At 42.3% G+C, this 14,861-nt stretch overlaps 1 protein-coding gene across 1 annotated transcript in view; it reads left to right on the top strand.

Moving 5' to 3' along the window:
• The window catches only part of vash2 (vasohibin 2), a 136,559-nt gene that overhangs the window by 79,343 nt on the left and 42,355 nt on the right, over positions 1 to 14,861 (top strand). The window contains exons 5-6 of the mRNA XM_059985335.1: positions 2,556 to 2,937; positions 11,845 to 11,960. Of these exons, the coding sequence (XP_059841318.1) occupies positions 2,556 to 2,937; positions 11,845 to 11,960 (498 nt within the window). The remainder of the gene's footprint in view (positions 1 to 2,555; positions 2,938 to 11,844; positions 11,961 to 14,861) is intronic.

Here is a 14,861-nt window from a genome sequence, read left to right as displayed (position 1 = left end):
TATTCATTGGGGACATGCAGAAGCCATATGGAAAATGGTGCAATAACCATTTTGACAGTCTTCCTCTGCCAAACTACCCACCTGCCATTTCTGTGAGATACCTCCTAATCCATCTGTGGCTCCCATGTTGATCTAATCATCTTAGAATGCGCAGAGCCAGAGTGGAAGGATGTCATTCTTGATCCTGAGGGACAGCCAAGGAAGAATAGGACCTTCGAGTCCATTCCCTGTTTATTCCCTTAAAGTCTGATGGCATCAACTCAGGAAGTTCAGGGCTGGTATTTCTTTTCATTTATGGAAGATTTGTGGACCAAAAGGATTTGAAGCTGACTGTGCTAATTTAACTTGCTGATGACTATATAAATTTAAACATCTCTTTTGACGATGACCTACGAGGATCTTGGAAGTGGCAATAAATATTGGACTACGCTTTATGGTGACAAGTCCAAAATGTCCAAATATAACATCAAAATGTAAGAAAGATGAGAGATTCTGCAGATGCTGAAAACCTTAAACAAATCTCAGCAGGTCAAGCAACATCTTTGGAGGGAAAATGTTTCGCGGCCTTTAGCAGGATCCTCCTCATCTTTTTTTGTCAGTGCTGTCGAAAGGTCTCAGTCCAAAATGTCGATGGTACTCTTTTCCCAAAGATGCTGCCTAACCTGCTGAGATCCTCCTGAAATTTTGTGTGTGTTGCTTTGATTTCCAGCATCTGTAGATTCTCTCTTGTAGGTGATAGGTGAGTTCAGGTGAGGGAGAAGGTAGGTGGATAAAAGGGGATGATTTGAGAAACTAGGAGATGTGGAAGAGCTAAAGAGCTGAAGAAAGAGAATAAGGAGGAAGAGGCAACAGACTGAAAATTAACCTTCCTTTAATAGAGAAAATAAAAACAGGAGAGGGAGATGGATATGGGAAACCAAACAACAGTGTTGCTGTTGTGCTGTAGAATTGCAGGGCTGACAGAAGATTGTGGCACTTGAATTAAATTGAAAGCATTCCCCTTCAGGCTATTGCAGCAGGATCCTAATCAGACCTGATAGTTCAGCTGCACAAAGCAAGGAAGAAATGTTGAAATTTTGGCAGGCATTTTGTCTGACCTCTAAGACATGTAGGAGGACAAGGGGGCAACTTCAGACAATAGATGGGAAACTTGGAGACATTAACAGAAATGTTTACTGATTGTGAGTCAATTGGAAGAGGCCAAATTACAGACACTGAATGGAGCTGGCTCTTGTGTTTAAAAATCATTCTTCTGGGCAATGTCCAAAGGAACTGAGAGCTTGTAACATCATGCCCTAACTACCAACTGCTCTTCCAACTCTTGAGCATCACAATTTTGTATGTTAGTTTCCAATAACACTAATTAAAGTTAAGTAAAATAGATGTATTATACGGAAGATGGAAAAGGAACTAATTGATATTTTCTTAATGCTGTTCATATTTTTGTGAATGGATGGTCTCCCAAGCAACCCTGGATTAACTTCTGACTCAACCTGATTGTCTAACCTATGATAACACACACAAAATGCTGGAGGAACTCAGCAGGCCAGGCAGCATCTCTGGAAAAGAGTAAACAGTTGATGTTTCAGGCCAAGACCCTTCAGTCCTGCTTTGAGTCTCAGACTGAACTGTCAACTGTACACTTTTCCATAGATGCTGTCTGGCCTGCTGAGTTCCTCCAGCATTTTGTGTGTAGCTTGGATTTCCAGCATTTGCAGATTTTCTCTTGTTTGTGATCTAATAAAGAAATGGTCATTCTTTGATTTTCAATTGCAAAGAGTCAATTTGCCCTAATTTTGTTCAAGTGACTTTGAATTAACCTCTGAATGTCAGTCAAAGAGGCAGCCAGATGTTGGTGAAAGTATTGTGTGGCAGTGCCCGAGGAATTATTCTGAAAATCAGATACCTTTATGTGGTGAATTATGAGCACATTAAAGGTATGGCTGAATGACATTTACTTTATCTGCATTTTGAACTGTAAACATAGACTTGATTACTGGCGTCTGTAAGGTTTCAAATTAAATTTCATAGAAAATGGTGCAAGTAGTTTCCAAGAAACTGTTGTTGAGAAGAAAATTCATGGTGATGCCCTTCGTTAAAATAAGTTAATCGAAAGTGATATAAATTTCTGATCTTGAGTGGATATCTTAGCAACTTTCTGTAAATTAAAGTCTCATTGAACTTAGACTGCATTTCTCTGTTATCATAACATTTTACATAATTAATAACTTGCAAATATTTTGTCTGTTACTTTGTTGATCCTCAAGTGAATTTGGAAACTTGTAATTCCCAAAATGTCATTCTACATGTGTGACCTTTGACAGAGAATGCTGGGAAGCAATTTCTCCTGAAGCAGGGCCAGGAAATTACTCCATCACGATTCCATTCTCAGCTGTTAAGTTCAACCAGACTTTCCATCACAATTGCCCTAATGACACATGACAATCATGTACGTTACATACTATTGAATAATTTTAGAGATTTTTATAAGTGAAAGACTGAGCCTCGCCTTATGTATTTTAAATGTTTATTTTGATCCTTAACATAATAATTAGATACTTTACCAATGGACTAACAGTCCTAGAACGCTTTCCAATCAGCTTTAAAACCCAGTTCTCAGGGAACTGCTTTCACCATGTGGTACTTGGTGTCTACTACAATGGTCGTTACGGCACTCTAGGTATGAGCAGAAGAGAGGACTTGATGGACAAGCCCTTGATTTTTCGAACACTCAGTGACTTGTTTTTTGAATTTGAGGAGTCTTACAGAAAGTACCTCCACACTGTGAAAAAGGTGAAGGTTGGCTTGTTTGTATCACATGACCCACACAGTTTCCAGCAGATTGAATGGAAGCATTTAGTTCTGAACACCAGCAAGATGAGCAGGGAAGAAGTGAGGAAGGAATTGGAGAAGCACGCTCGAGATATGAGAATGAAGGTAAGTGCACCACACTTGTAATCCACTCCTCACAATTCGGTTAATAAGAAGATCATGTGGGAGGCATCTCACTCACTATATCTCTGTTTAATTATTTATTCTCATATCATTTACTTTTTAAAGAATTTTATAAGGTTAAAAGACAAGAAATTGTAGCTGGGTAGAGACATTTACTTTCCAAATAATGAAATTTTAATAAGTCCTTGGTAAGCTGAATAACCAGACAGAGAGGGTGTGCAACATAGATTGTTTTGTTGGAAAGAGAGCACACTGTGGATTCATATTTAGAAACTTGTAGATGTTGTGCAATCGAACTGCTACAACTTGTCTAGCATTAATACAATGTGCTTATGTGGACTGCTTTTGTTATTACAAACAACAACTGGGGAATATTTTGAAGAATATAAACTAGGAGGATTTGAAATTTTATACATGTCGATTATGTTGTACAGTATTCTTGATTTCCCATGGGCTTTGCTTAATGAGAAGGTCATGCCTCAATACAATGTGTACATCTGTTAAAGTCAAAGTTGAGGTTTTTTTGTCAAATTAACAGATACATATATGCATACTGTAGGTGCGATATAAATCTTACTTGTCCAACATCACAGGCACACAGCATTATGAGCACTATTCACAAATGCAGTCATCAGAGTGGTCATAGTGTGGCTAAACCAGTAGAGATAAGGGTTTCAAAGTTCAAAGTAAATTTATTATCAAAGTACGAGAGGCGATTGATAAGCTCGTGGGCTAAGGTAGAAGGAGTCAATTTTAGAAAATCTAGCACATTTATTTTTCAACATTGTCCCCTCCTACATTTACACACTTAGTCCAGCGGTGGTGGAGCATACGGATCTTGGACCTCCAGAAAGTGTCCACAGCAGGGGTGTTTGATAAGTCTGTGGCCTTAGGTAGAAGGAGATGAGTTATACAGCTGTCATTACGGGCACATGCAGTTCAACTCTTTGAGTGATTATGCAGAAAGTTTGAAGTTAATAACTCATCAGTTAATAACTTATCGGGGGTGATTGATAAGTTGGAGATGAGTTACTAACCAAACTTCCTGCAGTTTGACCTGCAAGCGCATGTAACGAGAGCTGTATAACTCATGCCCATAATTTTCTTATGGGCAATCACAGTAAATACAAAAAAAACCACAACAGAATCAATGAAACACCACATCCCAACAAGGTAGACAACAACCAATGTGCAAGAAAAAACTGCATATACAAAAAGAAAGCAAAAAATAGAAATAATAATAACAATAAATAAATAAGCAATAAATATCAAGAACATGAGTTGAAGAGTCCTTGAAAGTAAACCCAGTCCATTGGGGTCAGTTCAGTGATGGGGCAAGTGAAGTTGAGTGGAATTATCATATCTGGTTTAAAAGCCTGGTGATTGAAGGGCGATAGCTTTTCCTGAACCTGGTGGCAAGGGCCCTGATGCTCCTGTACCACCTTCCTGATGACAGCAGCGAGAAGAGAGGATGTCCTGTGTGGTGAGAGACCCTGATGATTGATGCTGCTCACCTGCGACAGCGCTCCATGTAGATGTGCTCCACAGAGGGGAGGGCTTTACCCATGGTGGTCTGGGCCATATCCATTACTTTTTGAGGGATTTTCTGTACAAAGGCATTGGTGCTTCCGTACCAGACTGTAATGCAACCAGTCAATATACTTGTGGTAAACTATGTATCCCTGTCTAGACACGCCCCTCTGCTGATTGCTCCTGTGGCTCCTCGCACAAACCCCTGTATAAAGACGATTGGAGGCACTGCTCCTCCCTCAGTCTCCGAGGTGCCGTGCTCTCTTTTTCTGCTAATAAAAGCCTATCGTTCACCTCCCATCTCCGAGAGTTATTGATGGTGTGTCAATGCTCTCCACCACACATCTATAGAAGATTTTCAAAGTTTTAGGTGACGTGCTGAATCTTCGCAAATTTCTAAGCAAGTAGAGGTGCTGCTGTGTTTTCTTTATAATGACACTTGTATGCTAGATCCAGGACAGATCCTCTGAAATGATAGCATTGAGGAATTTAAAGCTGACGATGCTCTCCATTTTTTGGAGTTTTCCATTTGCTTTAAGAACTGAATAGTTGAAGGGAAGTAGCTGTTCTTGAACTTGGAGGTTTGGGTGTTCTGTACCTCTTGCCCGATGACAGCTGCAAAAAGATAGCTTGATCCAGATCGTGGTGACTTTGATGGATGTTGCATTCTTGAGGCGGTACCTCCTGTAGGTACTGATGTTGGCAGGGAGGGATATATCCATAATGAATTGAACCGATTCCCATACCTTCTGCAGCTTCTTGCATTTCTGTGCATCAGAATCAGGTTTAATATCATTGGCATATGTTGTGAAATTTGTTCTTATGCGACAGCAGTACATTACAATACATGATAATAAAACTGAGGGTGTGTATATATATAGTAGCTATAAAAAGAATTCACCCCCCCTTGAAAACTTTCATGTTTGATTGTTTTACAACATTAAGTCACAGTGGATTTAATTTGCCTTTTTTGACACTGATCAACAGAAAAAACTCTTTCATGTCAAAGTGAAAACAGATCACTACAGAGTGATCTAAATAATTACAAATATAAAACATAAAATAATTGATTACATAAATATTCAGCCCCTTCAATTCAGTATTTAGTAGATCCACCTTTGGCACATTAAAAGCCTAGAATCTGTGTGGATAGGTCTCTATCAGCTTTGCACATCAGGACACTAATTTTTCCCCATTCTTCTTTACAAAACTGCTCAAGCTCTGTCAGATCGCACAGTGATGATGAGTGAACAGCCCTTTTCAAGTCCAGCCACAAATTCTCAATTGGATTGAGGTCCAGTCTCTAATTTGGCCTCTCTGGGACATTAACTTTGTTGTTTCTAAGCCATTCCTGTGTAGCTTTGGCTTTATGCTTTGGGTAATTGTCTTGTTGGAAAACAAATCTTCTCCCAACTCACAGTTCTCTTGCAGACTGCATAAAGTTTTCCTCCAGGATTTCCCTGTACTTTACTGCATTCGTTTTTACCCTCTAGCTTCACAGACCTTCTAGGACCTACTGTAGTGAAGAATCTCCACAGCATGATGCAGCCACCACCATGCTTCACGGTAGGGAGGGTATTTTTTAATGATGTGCAGTGTTTGGCTTACACCAAACACAGCGTTTAGTCTGACGGCTAAAAATCTCAATTTTGGTTTTATTAAACCGTAGAACTTCTTTTCAGCTGACTTCCGAGTCCCTCACATGCCTTCTGGCAAACTCTAGCCAAGATTTCATATGAGTTTTTTTTTCTACAGCAGCTTTCTCTTTGCCACTCTCCCATAAAGCTGGGACCGGTGAAGCACCCAGACGACAGTTGTCTGTACAGTCTCTCCCATCTCAGCCAAGGAAGCTTGTAACTCCTCCGGAGTTGTCATCGGTCTCTTAATGGCCTCCTTCACAAGATCCCTTCTTGTACAGTCAGTCAGCTTTTGAGGACAGTCTACTTTAGGCAGATTTACAGCTGTGCCATATTCTTTTCATTTCTTGATGTTTGACTTAACTGTACTCCATGGGATAGTCAGTGACTTGGAAATTTTCTTGTATCCATCTCCTGACTTGGGCTTTTCAAAAACCTTTTCATGGAGTTGCTTGGAGTGTTCTTTTGTCTTCATGGTGTAATTTTTGCCAGGATACTGTATCACCAGCAGTTGGACCTTCCAGATACAGGTGTATTTTTATTACAGTCAATTAAAACACTTTTGCTACACACAGGTCTCCAAAAACAGGTCTCCATTTAAATAATTATGTGACTTCTGAAACCAATTGGCTGCACTAGTGATGATTTGGTGTGTCATATTCCAGGGGGAGAATACTTATTCCAGGAGGGGAGTGAATATTTTTATAGCACTATTAATACTGTTTATAAAGTTAAATTAAATAGTGCAAAAAGAGGCAAAAGAAAGCAGTGAGGTAGTGTTAATGGGCTCAATGTTCATTCAGAAATCTGATGGCAGAGGGGAAGAAGCTATTCATTAATCACCGAGTATGTGCCTTCAGGCTCCAGTACTTCCTTCCTATTGGTAGCAATGAGAAGAGGGCATGTCCTGTGTATGGGGGTCCTTAATGATTAATGCCACTTTTTGAGGCATCGCTCTTTGAAGAAGTCCTGAGTGCTCATGATGGCGCTGACTGAGCTCACAACTTTCTGCAGCTTATTTCGAACCTGTGCAGCTTACCCACTGCCAGCTCATGTACCAGATGGTGATGCAGCCAGTTAGAATGCTGACCGTGGTACATCTATAGAAGTTTGGAAGTGTCTTTGGTGACATACCAAATCTCCACAAACTCTTAATGGAATATAGCTGCCTTGTGTGTAACTGCATTGACAAGTGAGCCCAGGATAGATCCAAGAACTTGAAATTGCTCACCCTTTTCAATTCTGATCTCTTGAAGAGGACGTGTGCTCCCTCGTCTTACCCTTTCTGAAGTCTGCAATCAACTCTCTGGTCTTACGGAGGACAAGTGCAAGGTTGTTGCTTAAATACCACTCAACCAGCTGATCTATTTCACTTTCATATGCCTTCTCATCACCGCCTGAAATTCTGGCAACAATAGTTTGGCTGTCTGCAAATTTGCAGATGGTGCTTCAGCTGTGCCTAACCACCCGGTCATGGGAGTAAAGAGAGTAGAGCAGTGGCTAAGCACACATTCTTGAGGTGCAGCAGTGTTGATTATTAGTGAGATGGAGATATTACTTCCACACAGATCGTGGTCTTCTGGTGAGGAAGTACAGGATCCTTTTGCAGAGGGTGGTACAGAGACCCAGGTTTTGGAGTTTTTTGATCAGAACTGTAGGAATGATTGGGTTAAATGCTGAGCTATAGTTAGTAAAGAGCAGCTTAACATAAGTATTAGTATTGTCTGGGTGATCCAAGGCTGTGTGACAAGCCAAAGAGATCGCATCTGCCATTGACCTTTTGTGACATTAGGCAAATTACTGTGGGTCCAGGTCTTAGAAAAGAGTTAATTCTACCATAACCAACCTCTTCAAACACTTCATCACTGTAGATGTGAGTGCTACTGGACAATAGTTGATAAGGCAGCTCATCCTGCTCTTCTGGTATGATTGTTACCCTTTTGAAGCAGGTGGGAACTTCCAAATGTAGCAATGTCTTTGAACAAACCCACCAGTTGGTTGCCACTAGTTTTCAGAGCCATACCTTGGGGCCGGTCCCCTTGCGAGTGCTCCCCCTCTTGAAAGAAGTTCTGATCGACCTCCAAGACAGAGGACAAAGGGTCACTGGGTGCTGCAGCAATCCTCGTGGTTTTAGTTTTATTCTCCCTTTCAAAGTGAGTATAAGAAGCATTGAGCTCGCCTGGGAGTGAAGCATCACTGCCATTCATGACATTAGTTTTTGCTTGTAGGTAGCAGTGGCCTGTAAACCCTGCTGGAATTGTTGTGCATCTGATTCCACCTCTAACCTCAATCAGAATTGTCATTTTGCTCTTGAGAATGCTCACTGTAAGTTGTACCTGGTCTTCTTGTATAGTCCTGGATCTCCGGACTTGAATGTCGCAGATCGGCTGTTGACCTGGTCTGTCAACCAGACCAGGCTGTTGTTGGTCTGCAAATTGGTCCAGATTCAGGTCAGCTCTGAGGCAGGAGTTGATTTGCACCATAACCAGCTTCTTTGAAGCATTTAATTACAGTTCACATACGTGGTCCCAGGTAGGCCACCAAGCTCTTCTTGGGCATCAGTACAATGGATGCCCTTTTGAAGCAGATGGGAACCAAGTGCTACAGAACTATGAGGTTGAATATGTCTGTAAATGCTCCAGACAGTTGGTCCACACAGATCTTTGGTACTCAGCCAGGTATGCTGTCTGGACCAGATGGCTTTCATGGATTCACCCTGTTGTAGGACATCTGGACAAGTACCCTCATCTGAAGATGTGGAAGCTTTTAATACATTCCACTGCAACGATGTACATAAAACTATGTTACGAATATAGAAGGCATAGGGGAAAAGACACATTAAAATAAAAAAAAATGTTTGGAGTATGATGTAGTTCTGCTACTAGTTATGAAAAGCAAAATTGCCTAAGGGATAGTCAATCACTTGCAAATATGCTAATTTGTCAAAATGCTTTTCTCTTTAAAAAAAATGCCCATGTTAATTTAAACCAGCTACAATGAACTTAAACCTGGTTGTTGCTGTTTGGTGGAAAAACAGTTAATGTACCGCTCGGACACACAAAACACAAAGTTGCTTGGTACCTTTTCACAAGGCACTCACTCTTTGTGCCTTTGCCCTGTCGCTGAAAGCTTCTGCAACACCAACCTGATCTCAAATCTTTATTATCATCTGTCAACACTAGATCCTCCCTTGCACCAATTAGTTCTAGATTTTATCATTGCTTAATATTTGATGAAACTTCGAATGTATATTTCAGGGGTGGCCAACCTTTTACATTCAATTTTTTCACACAGGAGTTCAGATGTGCCGTACAACTCTTGTACCCCCATTCAAGTCTTTTAAAAATATGTTAATATGGACATATTTAGCATTTTTACATGATCTATTGATTTAATATATGTAAAAACAAGATAAACATAACTTACTTAATGAGACGTTTAATAAATATATTTTGTCTTCTTTTGATTTCTTCCTTTTTCTTAATCAAGTATTCTTTCCGTAACTCAGACCCAAGCACTAGCTTCAGTTTTCCTTTTATTCCAGTCTGATGTTGTGTTTTATAGTGTCTATTAAGATCATATCTTCTATAATGTGAGAGAGTGTTTTCACAAACAATGCACAACAGTTTTCCTGATGAGCCCGCAATAAGTAAGAACTCATTTTCCCACTGTCCATTGAATTCGCGCTTACTATCACTGTCTGCTTTTCTTTTGCACTGAGATGGGTAATTGAATGTAAAAACAAGGCTTAATTTTCGATAAAGTATAAAACTGCAAATGTTCACAAAGGACAAACAAAGCGCAACTCCGTAGCGCCCGAGTGTCAATTGTAAACTGACTGTCAAAAACCTGTGACGCACCGCTGGTGCAGATGCCTGGCACCTCAGGATCACACAAGTATCAAACGTGTACTGAACAGTTATGGAATGACTGCAGAACAAAAGCCCTTCTTTCTTAGTTTGACTCATTGAACTTTTTTTAAAATTGAGAACAGATTAATGTGAAAGAAGATAACATTTGCCAAAAGATATGCACGAAATAATAAAATTGCTAAAAAATAATTGCTAAGTTTTAGATTTGTTCTCAGTAAAACCCATTTCTAGCTCTAAGCTACTTGAATTCCTGTTATAGATTTTTTTCTACAAATTGGTTTTTGGTTAATACTTTTTGCATGAGTAGGCTTACTCTTATTATTATCACTGGGGTGCAATGCACCACTTCTAATCATCCAATGTGCCACTTTTGCTGCATGTGCCACAGATTGGCCATCCCTGGTATATGTTATATTTTTAATTTTATAATTCAAATTTCTGTTTCAACTTTTGCTTAACATAATTATTTGTTGTGACTCACCTGCATTTTATAATGTCAAGGATACAAATAGTTTCACAGTATTGTTGAATGATGTACTTTTGCTCAGTGGGAAATAACTATATATTAATATAATGAATATATGGATAAGTTAAATTAGCCATTTAATGCTGCTCATTGCAATTGACCTTGGAAACCTCAGACCAGAGAAAATTAATTTGGCTTCTCTCAATCTTTTGTACCTGGCACAGTTTTCTTAAATGCTCTGTCCTTGAATAACCAGGTGTGCCAAGTAGCAAGTTCCCATAACAGAATGCAATATTATAAGAGACGTCTACATCATAAAAGAGCTGATAAATCACAATTTCTGTGGTTAACTTCTATTGCTTAGCACCTAGGAACTCAAATGGCCAAAACTGGACAAGTGTTAATCCACACAAAATGCCGGAGAAACTCTGCAGGCCAGGCAGCACCTATGGAAGAGAGTATAGTCAACGTTTCTGGTCAAAATCCTTGGTCTCGGCCCGAAACATTGACTGTACTCTTTTCCATAGATGCTGCCTGGCCTGTAGAGTTCCTCCAGCATTTTGTGTGTGTGTTGCTTCGATTTCCAACATCAGCAGATTTTCTCTTGTAAGTTTTAATCCACTCTTTGTTCATATGGACTGCATGTAATTACAACAAATATCTGGAATGTTTTGGAGAATATAAGCAATTAATGCTTGAAGTTTAATAGATATATGTTAAATCGAAAGTGCAAAATAATTTATTTTGAATTGCTACTTAATAGAAATGAATTTGATCCATCAAGAGTGGAGTATCTCACTATTTCCACTTCCATCCATTGCATGTTTCAATAGCTAACTTCCATTACTGTGCTTCCCTTTCCTGGATTTCTGTTAACATGGCTGCTGTTGTATCCTTGTAGCAATGAATATGCTTTGGGGAAATCTGTGCATGGCTGAGAAGCTGAACGTGCAAGTAATTTTTTGCTGGCTAAAACCAAATGCCACAGTTGAACTAGATTGAAGACTGTTGTATTTTTTTTGTATTTTATTTTTATTGAGATACAGGCATGGAATAGGCCCTTCTGGCTCCTCGAGCTGCATCACCCAGAAATCCCTGATTTAGCCCCACTGAGAACGTTAAATGATTGTAGGAAGCAAATCAGTTAACCCCAAGAAATTTTCTCTGCTGCTGGTACTCAAAGTATTTAAGAGCACAGTCGCATGTGGGAAAACAAGATTTAATTACTCAGTGCTGCTATGCACACTAGATAAAGCTGGAAATTTTTCTATTAAATCAATTACTTCCTAAAAAAGATTAAATTGATATCACAGCTGTCTGAGACACCAATTGATTAGTAGAGTTTTAACAATATTCTTATTGTTCTTTTTATTATTGGAATTAGATGATAAAAATCTCAGGTTCCCAGTCTCCGGTTAAAGAACGACAGCGGGGAAAATCCTTGTCACCTCGGCGTCGCCAAATAAGCCCTCAGAGACGACTTAACCGAAGAGATAAATCGTAAGTCTTAAGCTTTTAGTTAATGTTTTAGCTAAAGCTAGCTAGAGCTAATAGACCTTTCATATTAGAGTCATAAGTTATTCAACATGGCTATAACCACTTCAGCCCTCTATCTTCCTTCTGATCATTAAATACCTGTAGTGATGTGCTACACACAGCGCTGAAATAACGACACGCAGTCGGTAAGTCGTTTCGAGACTAGTTTATTCAAACTTCGCGGCGCTGGTATTTCAATCCCTAGCGCCCGCCCTCTCCGGGCGGAACTGACGTTAGAGGTGCATTACCAAAGTCTCTCCCTGCGCGCTGGCTACTTGTGAGCCGGTTCGCCTGTGTAGAAAGTGGGTCGCCACATAACCCCCTCCCCCCCCAGAACCAGCAACACACCCCCAATGTCCTCAGTCTGGGTCGGACTCTGTTTGGGAGGTCTGCCTCTACACCACGGTGCCTGAACCGCGATCAGCTACGCCAAGTCCACATGGGCTGGTTTGAGTCAGTCCACCGTGAAAACCTCCTCTTTCCCCCCAATGTCCAGAATGTATGTGGACCTGTTGTTGTTGATCACCCTGAACGGCCCCTCGTACGACTGCAGTAGCAGCGCCCGGTGTCCGCCCCTTCGTACTGTTACGAACCCCGTAACTGGGTCACTTACCAGCAAAGATAGAGACGTCCGTTGAAGTCTGATGATACTATTTTTAACAGTATTTATTAGTAAAAATACACAAAAATAATATCAATGCAAATATACAGATAATATACGTCATCAATACTAAATCTAAAAGTGTGGGTATAATAATAATCAATAAGAAATCAGCTCTATCGTTGTCTAGGGGTTAATGTATTGTCCAATGGAAATATAAAGTTCACTCAGTTCAAACAGGCTGCAGCCGTTGGGGACCGTTGCGTTTCAATTGTTGGAGAGAGAGAGAGAGAGATTTGGAGAAAAACTTGCCGACTTTCCTTTATGATTTTGATCTGTCAGGAGTCTCGTTGTCGTGGCCGTTCACTTGTGACCTCTCCTTTAGCTAAACCGTTCTTCCGTGATGAGCCCGCCACCCAGGCAAGGGAGGATGCACACGAGCTCCCACTGGCCTTCGCTATAAAACGCTATCACGGGATTACTGGCGTTTCTCCTGGTGCGTCTAAAGGGGTGTTCCCCAGACCCCTCTTTTATCCTTATTCACGAGGTCTCAGATGTCAATCAGATTGGGATGATGCAATCTCTCAACCCAGACCACTCTGGTTGTCCCCTGAGGGGTTACAATGAATAGTACAGTACTCAATACACAATTCCATCTCCAAGAGACAATGGCCGTTATCAGTGGTTCCATTCCGCTGAGGCCAGGACACATTCCAAACCCTGTGTATTCCGTGTGTCTCTCTCTCATTTCCTGGGTCCCAGACCCGAATTAATAGAGATCTTGCGATTCTCAAAAAGGAGGGGGTGACTTTGTACCCTCAGAGTTGCTTCACATTCGTAACAGTACAAACACAAACTTACAGTTTTGCAGTTCTTTGGGTACATGGGTCGGGGTCCGTCCGTGCTGTGAAGTTGTTACGGGGGCCAGGTTGCCGAGCCTTTCGCGCAGCCTGTCCAGGACTGCTGCGGGTTCTTCCTCTTGCCCCCTTGGGGCTGGTATGAACTCTCCTGGGATGACCAGTGGTGCGCCGTACACCAACTCGGCCGACAAGGCGTGTAGATCCTCATTGGGCGCCGTGCGAATTCCAAGCAGGACCCAGGGAAGCTCGTCCACCCAGTTAGGTCCCCTCAGGCGGGCCATGAGAGCCGACTTCAAGTGAAGGTGTAAGTGTTCCACTAGTCCATTCGACTGTGGGTGGCAGGCAGTTGTGTGGTGTAGCTGTGTTCCCAACAGACTGGCCACAGCTGACCACAGGCTGGAGGTGAACTGGGCGCCTCTGTCAGAGGTAATGTGGGCCGGTACCCCACAGCGTGTTACCCAGGTTGCGATCAGTGCTCAGGCGCAGGAATCGGCAGATGTGTCGATGAGCGGGACCGCCTCTGGCCGCCTCATGAACCGGTCTACCATAGTTAGGAGGTACCGCACTCCTCGGGACACTGGTAGGGGGTCCACGATATCCACATGAATGTGGTCGAACCTCCGGTGGGTGGGTTTGAACTGCTGCGGTGGGGCTTTAGTGTGCCGCTGCACTTTGGCTGTTTGGCACTGCGCGCACGTTCTGGCCCATTCACTGACCTGCTTGCGAAGTCCATGCCACGTGAATTTGCTGGAGACCAGCCGGACGGTTGTCCTGATAGATGGGTGCGCCAAACCGTGTATGGAGTCAAAAACCCGCCGCCTCCAGGCTGCCGGGACGATGGGGTGAGGTTGGCCGGTAGCCACGTCACACAGGAGGGTCCTCTCACCTGGGCCTATGAGAAAGTCTTGCAGCTGCAAACCCGAGACTGCGGTCCTGTAGCTGGGCATCTCGTCAACTGCCTGCTGCGCCTCTGCCAGTGCTGCACAGTCCACCCCCAGGGACAGGGCCTGGACAGCTGGTCTGGAGAGTGCGTCCGCCACGACGCTGTCCTTTCCCGAGACGTGCTGGATGTCCGTCATGTACCCCGAGATGTAGGACAGATGTCGCTGCTGGCGAGCCGAAGGTCAACGGTTTGTGGTCCGTGAAAGCGGCGAACGGCCTGCCTTCTAAGAAGTACCTGAAATGCCAGATTGCCAGATACAGTGCCAACAGCTCCCGGTCAAAAGCACTGTACTTGAGCTCGGGTGGTCTCAGGTGTTTGCTGAAAAACGCCAGGGGTTGCCAGCGACCCTCGATGAGTTGTTCCAGCACCCCACCGACTGCTGTTTTAGATGCGTCCACTGTGAGGGCGGTAGGGACGTCCATTCTGGGGTGCACTAGCATCGCGGCATTTGCCAAGGCTTC

This window comes from Hypanus sabinus, chromosome 12 (assembly GCF_030144855.1).
Source record: "Hypanus sabinus isolate sHypSab1 chromosome 12, sHypSab1.hap1, whole genome shotgun sequence".
Classification (NCBI taxonomy): domain Eukaryota; kingdom Metazoa; phylum Chordata; class Chondrichthyes; order Myliobatiformes; family Dasyatidae; genus Hypanus; species Hypanus sabinus.
This window is presented reverse-complemented; position numbering and strand designations above follow the sequence as displayed.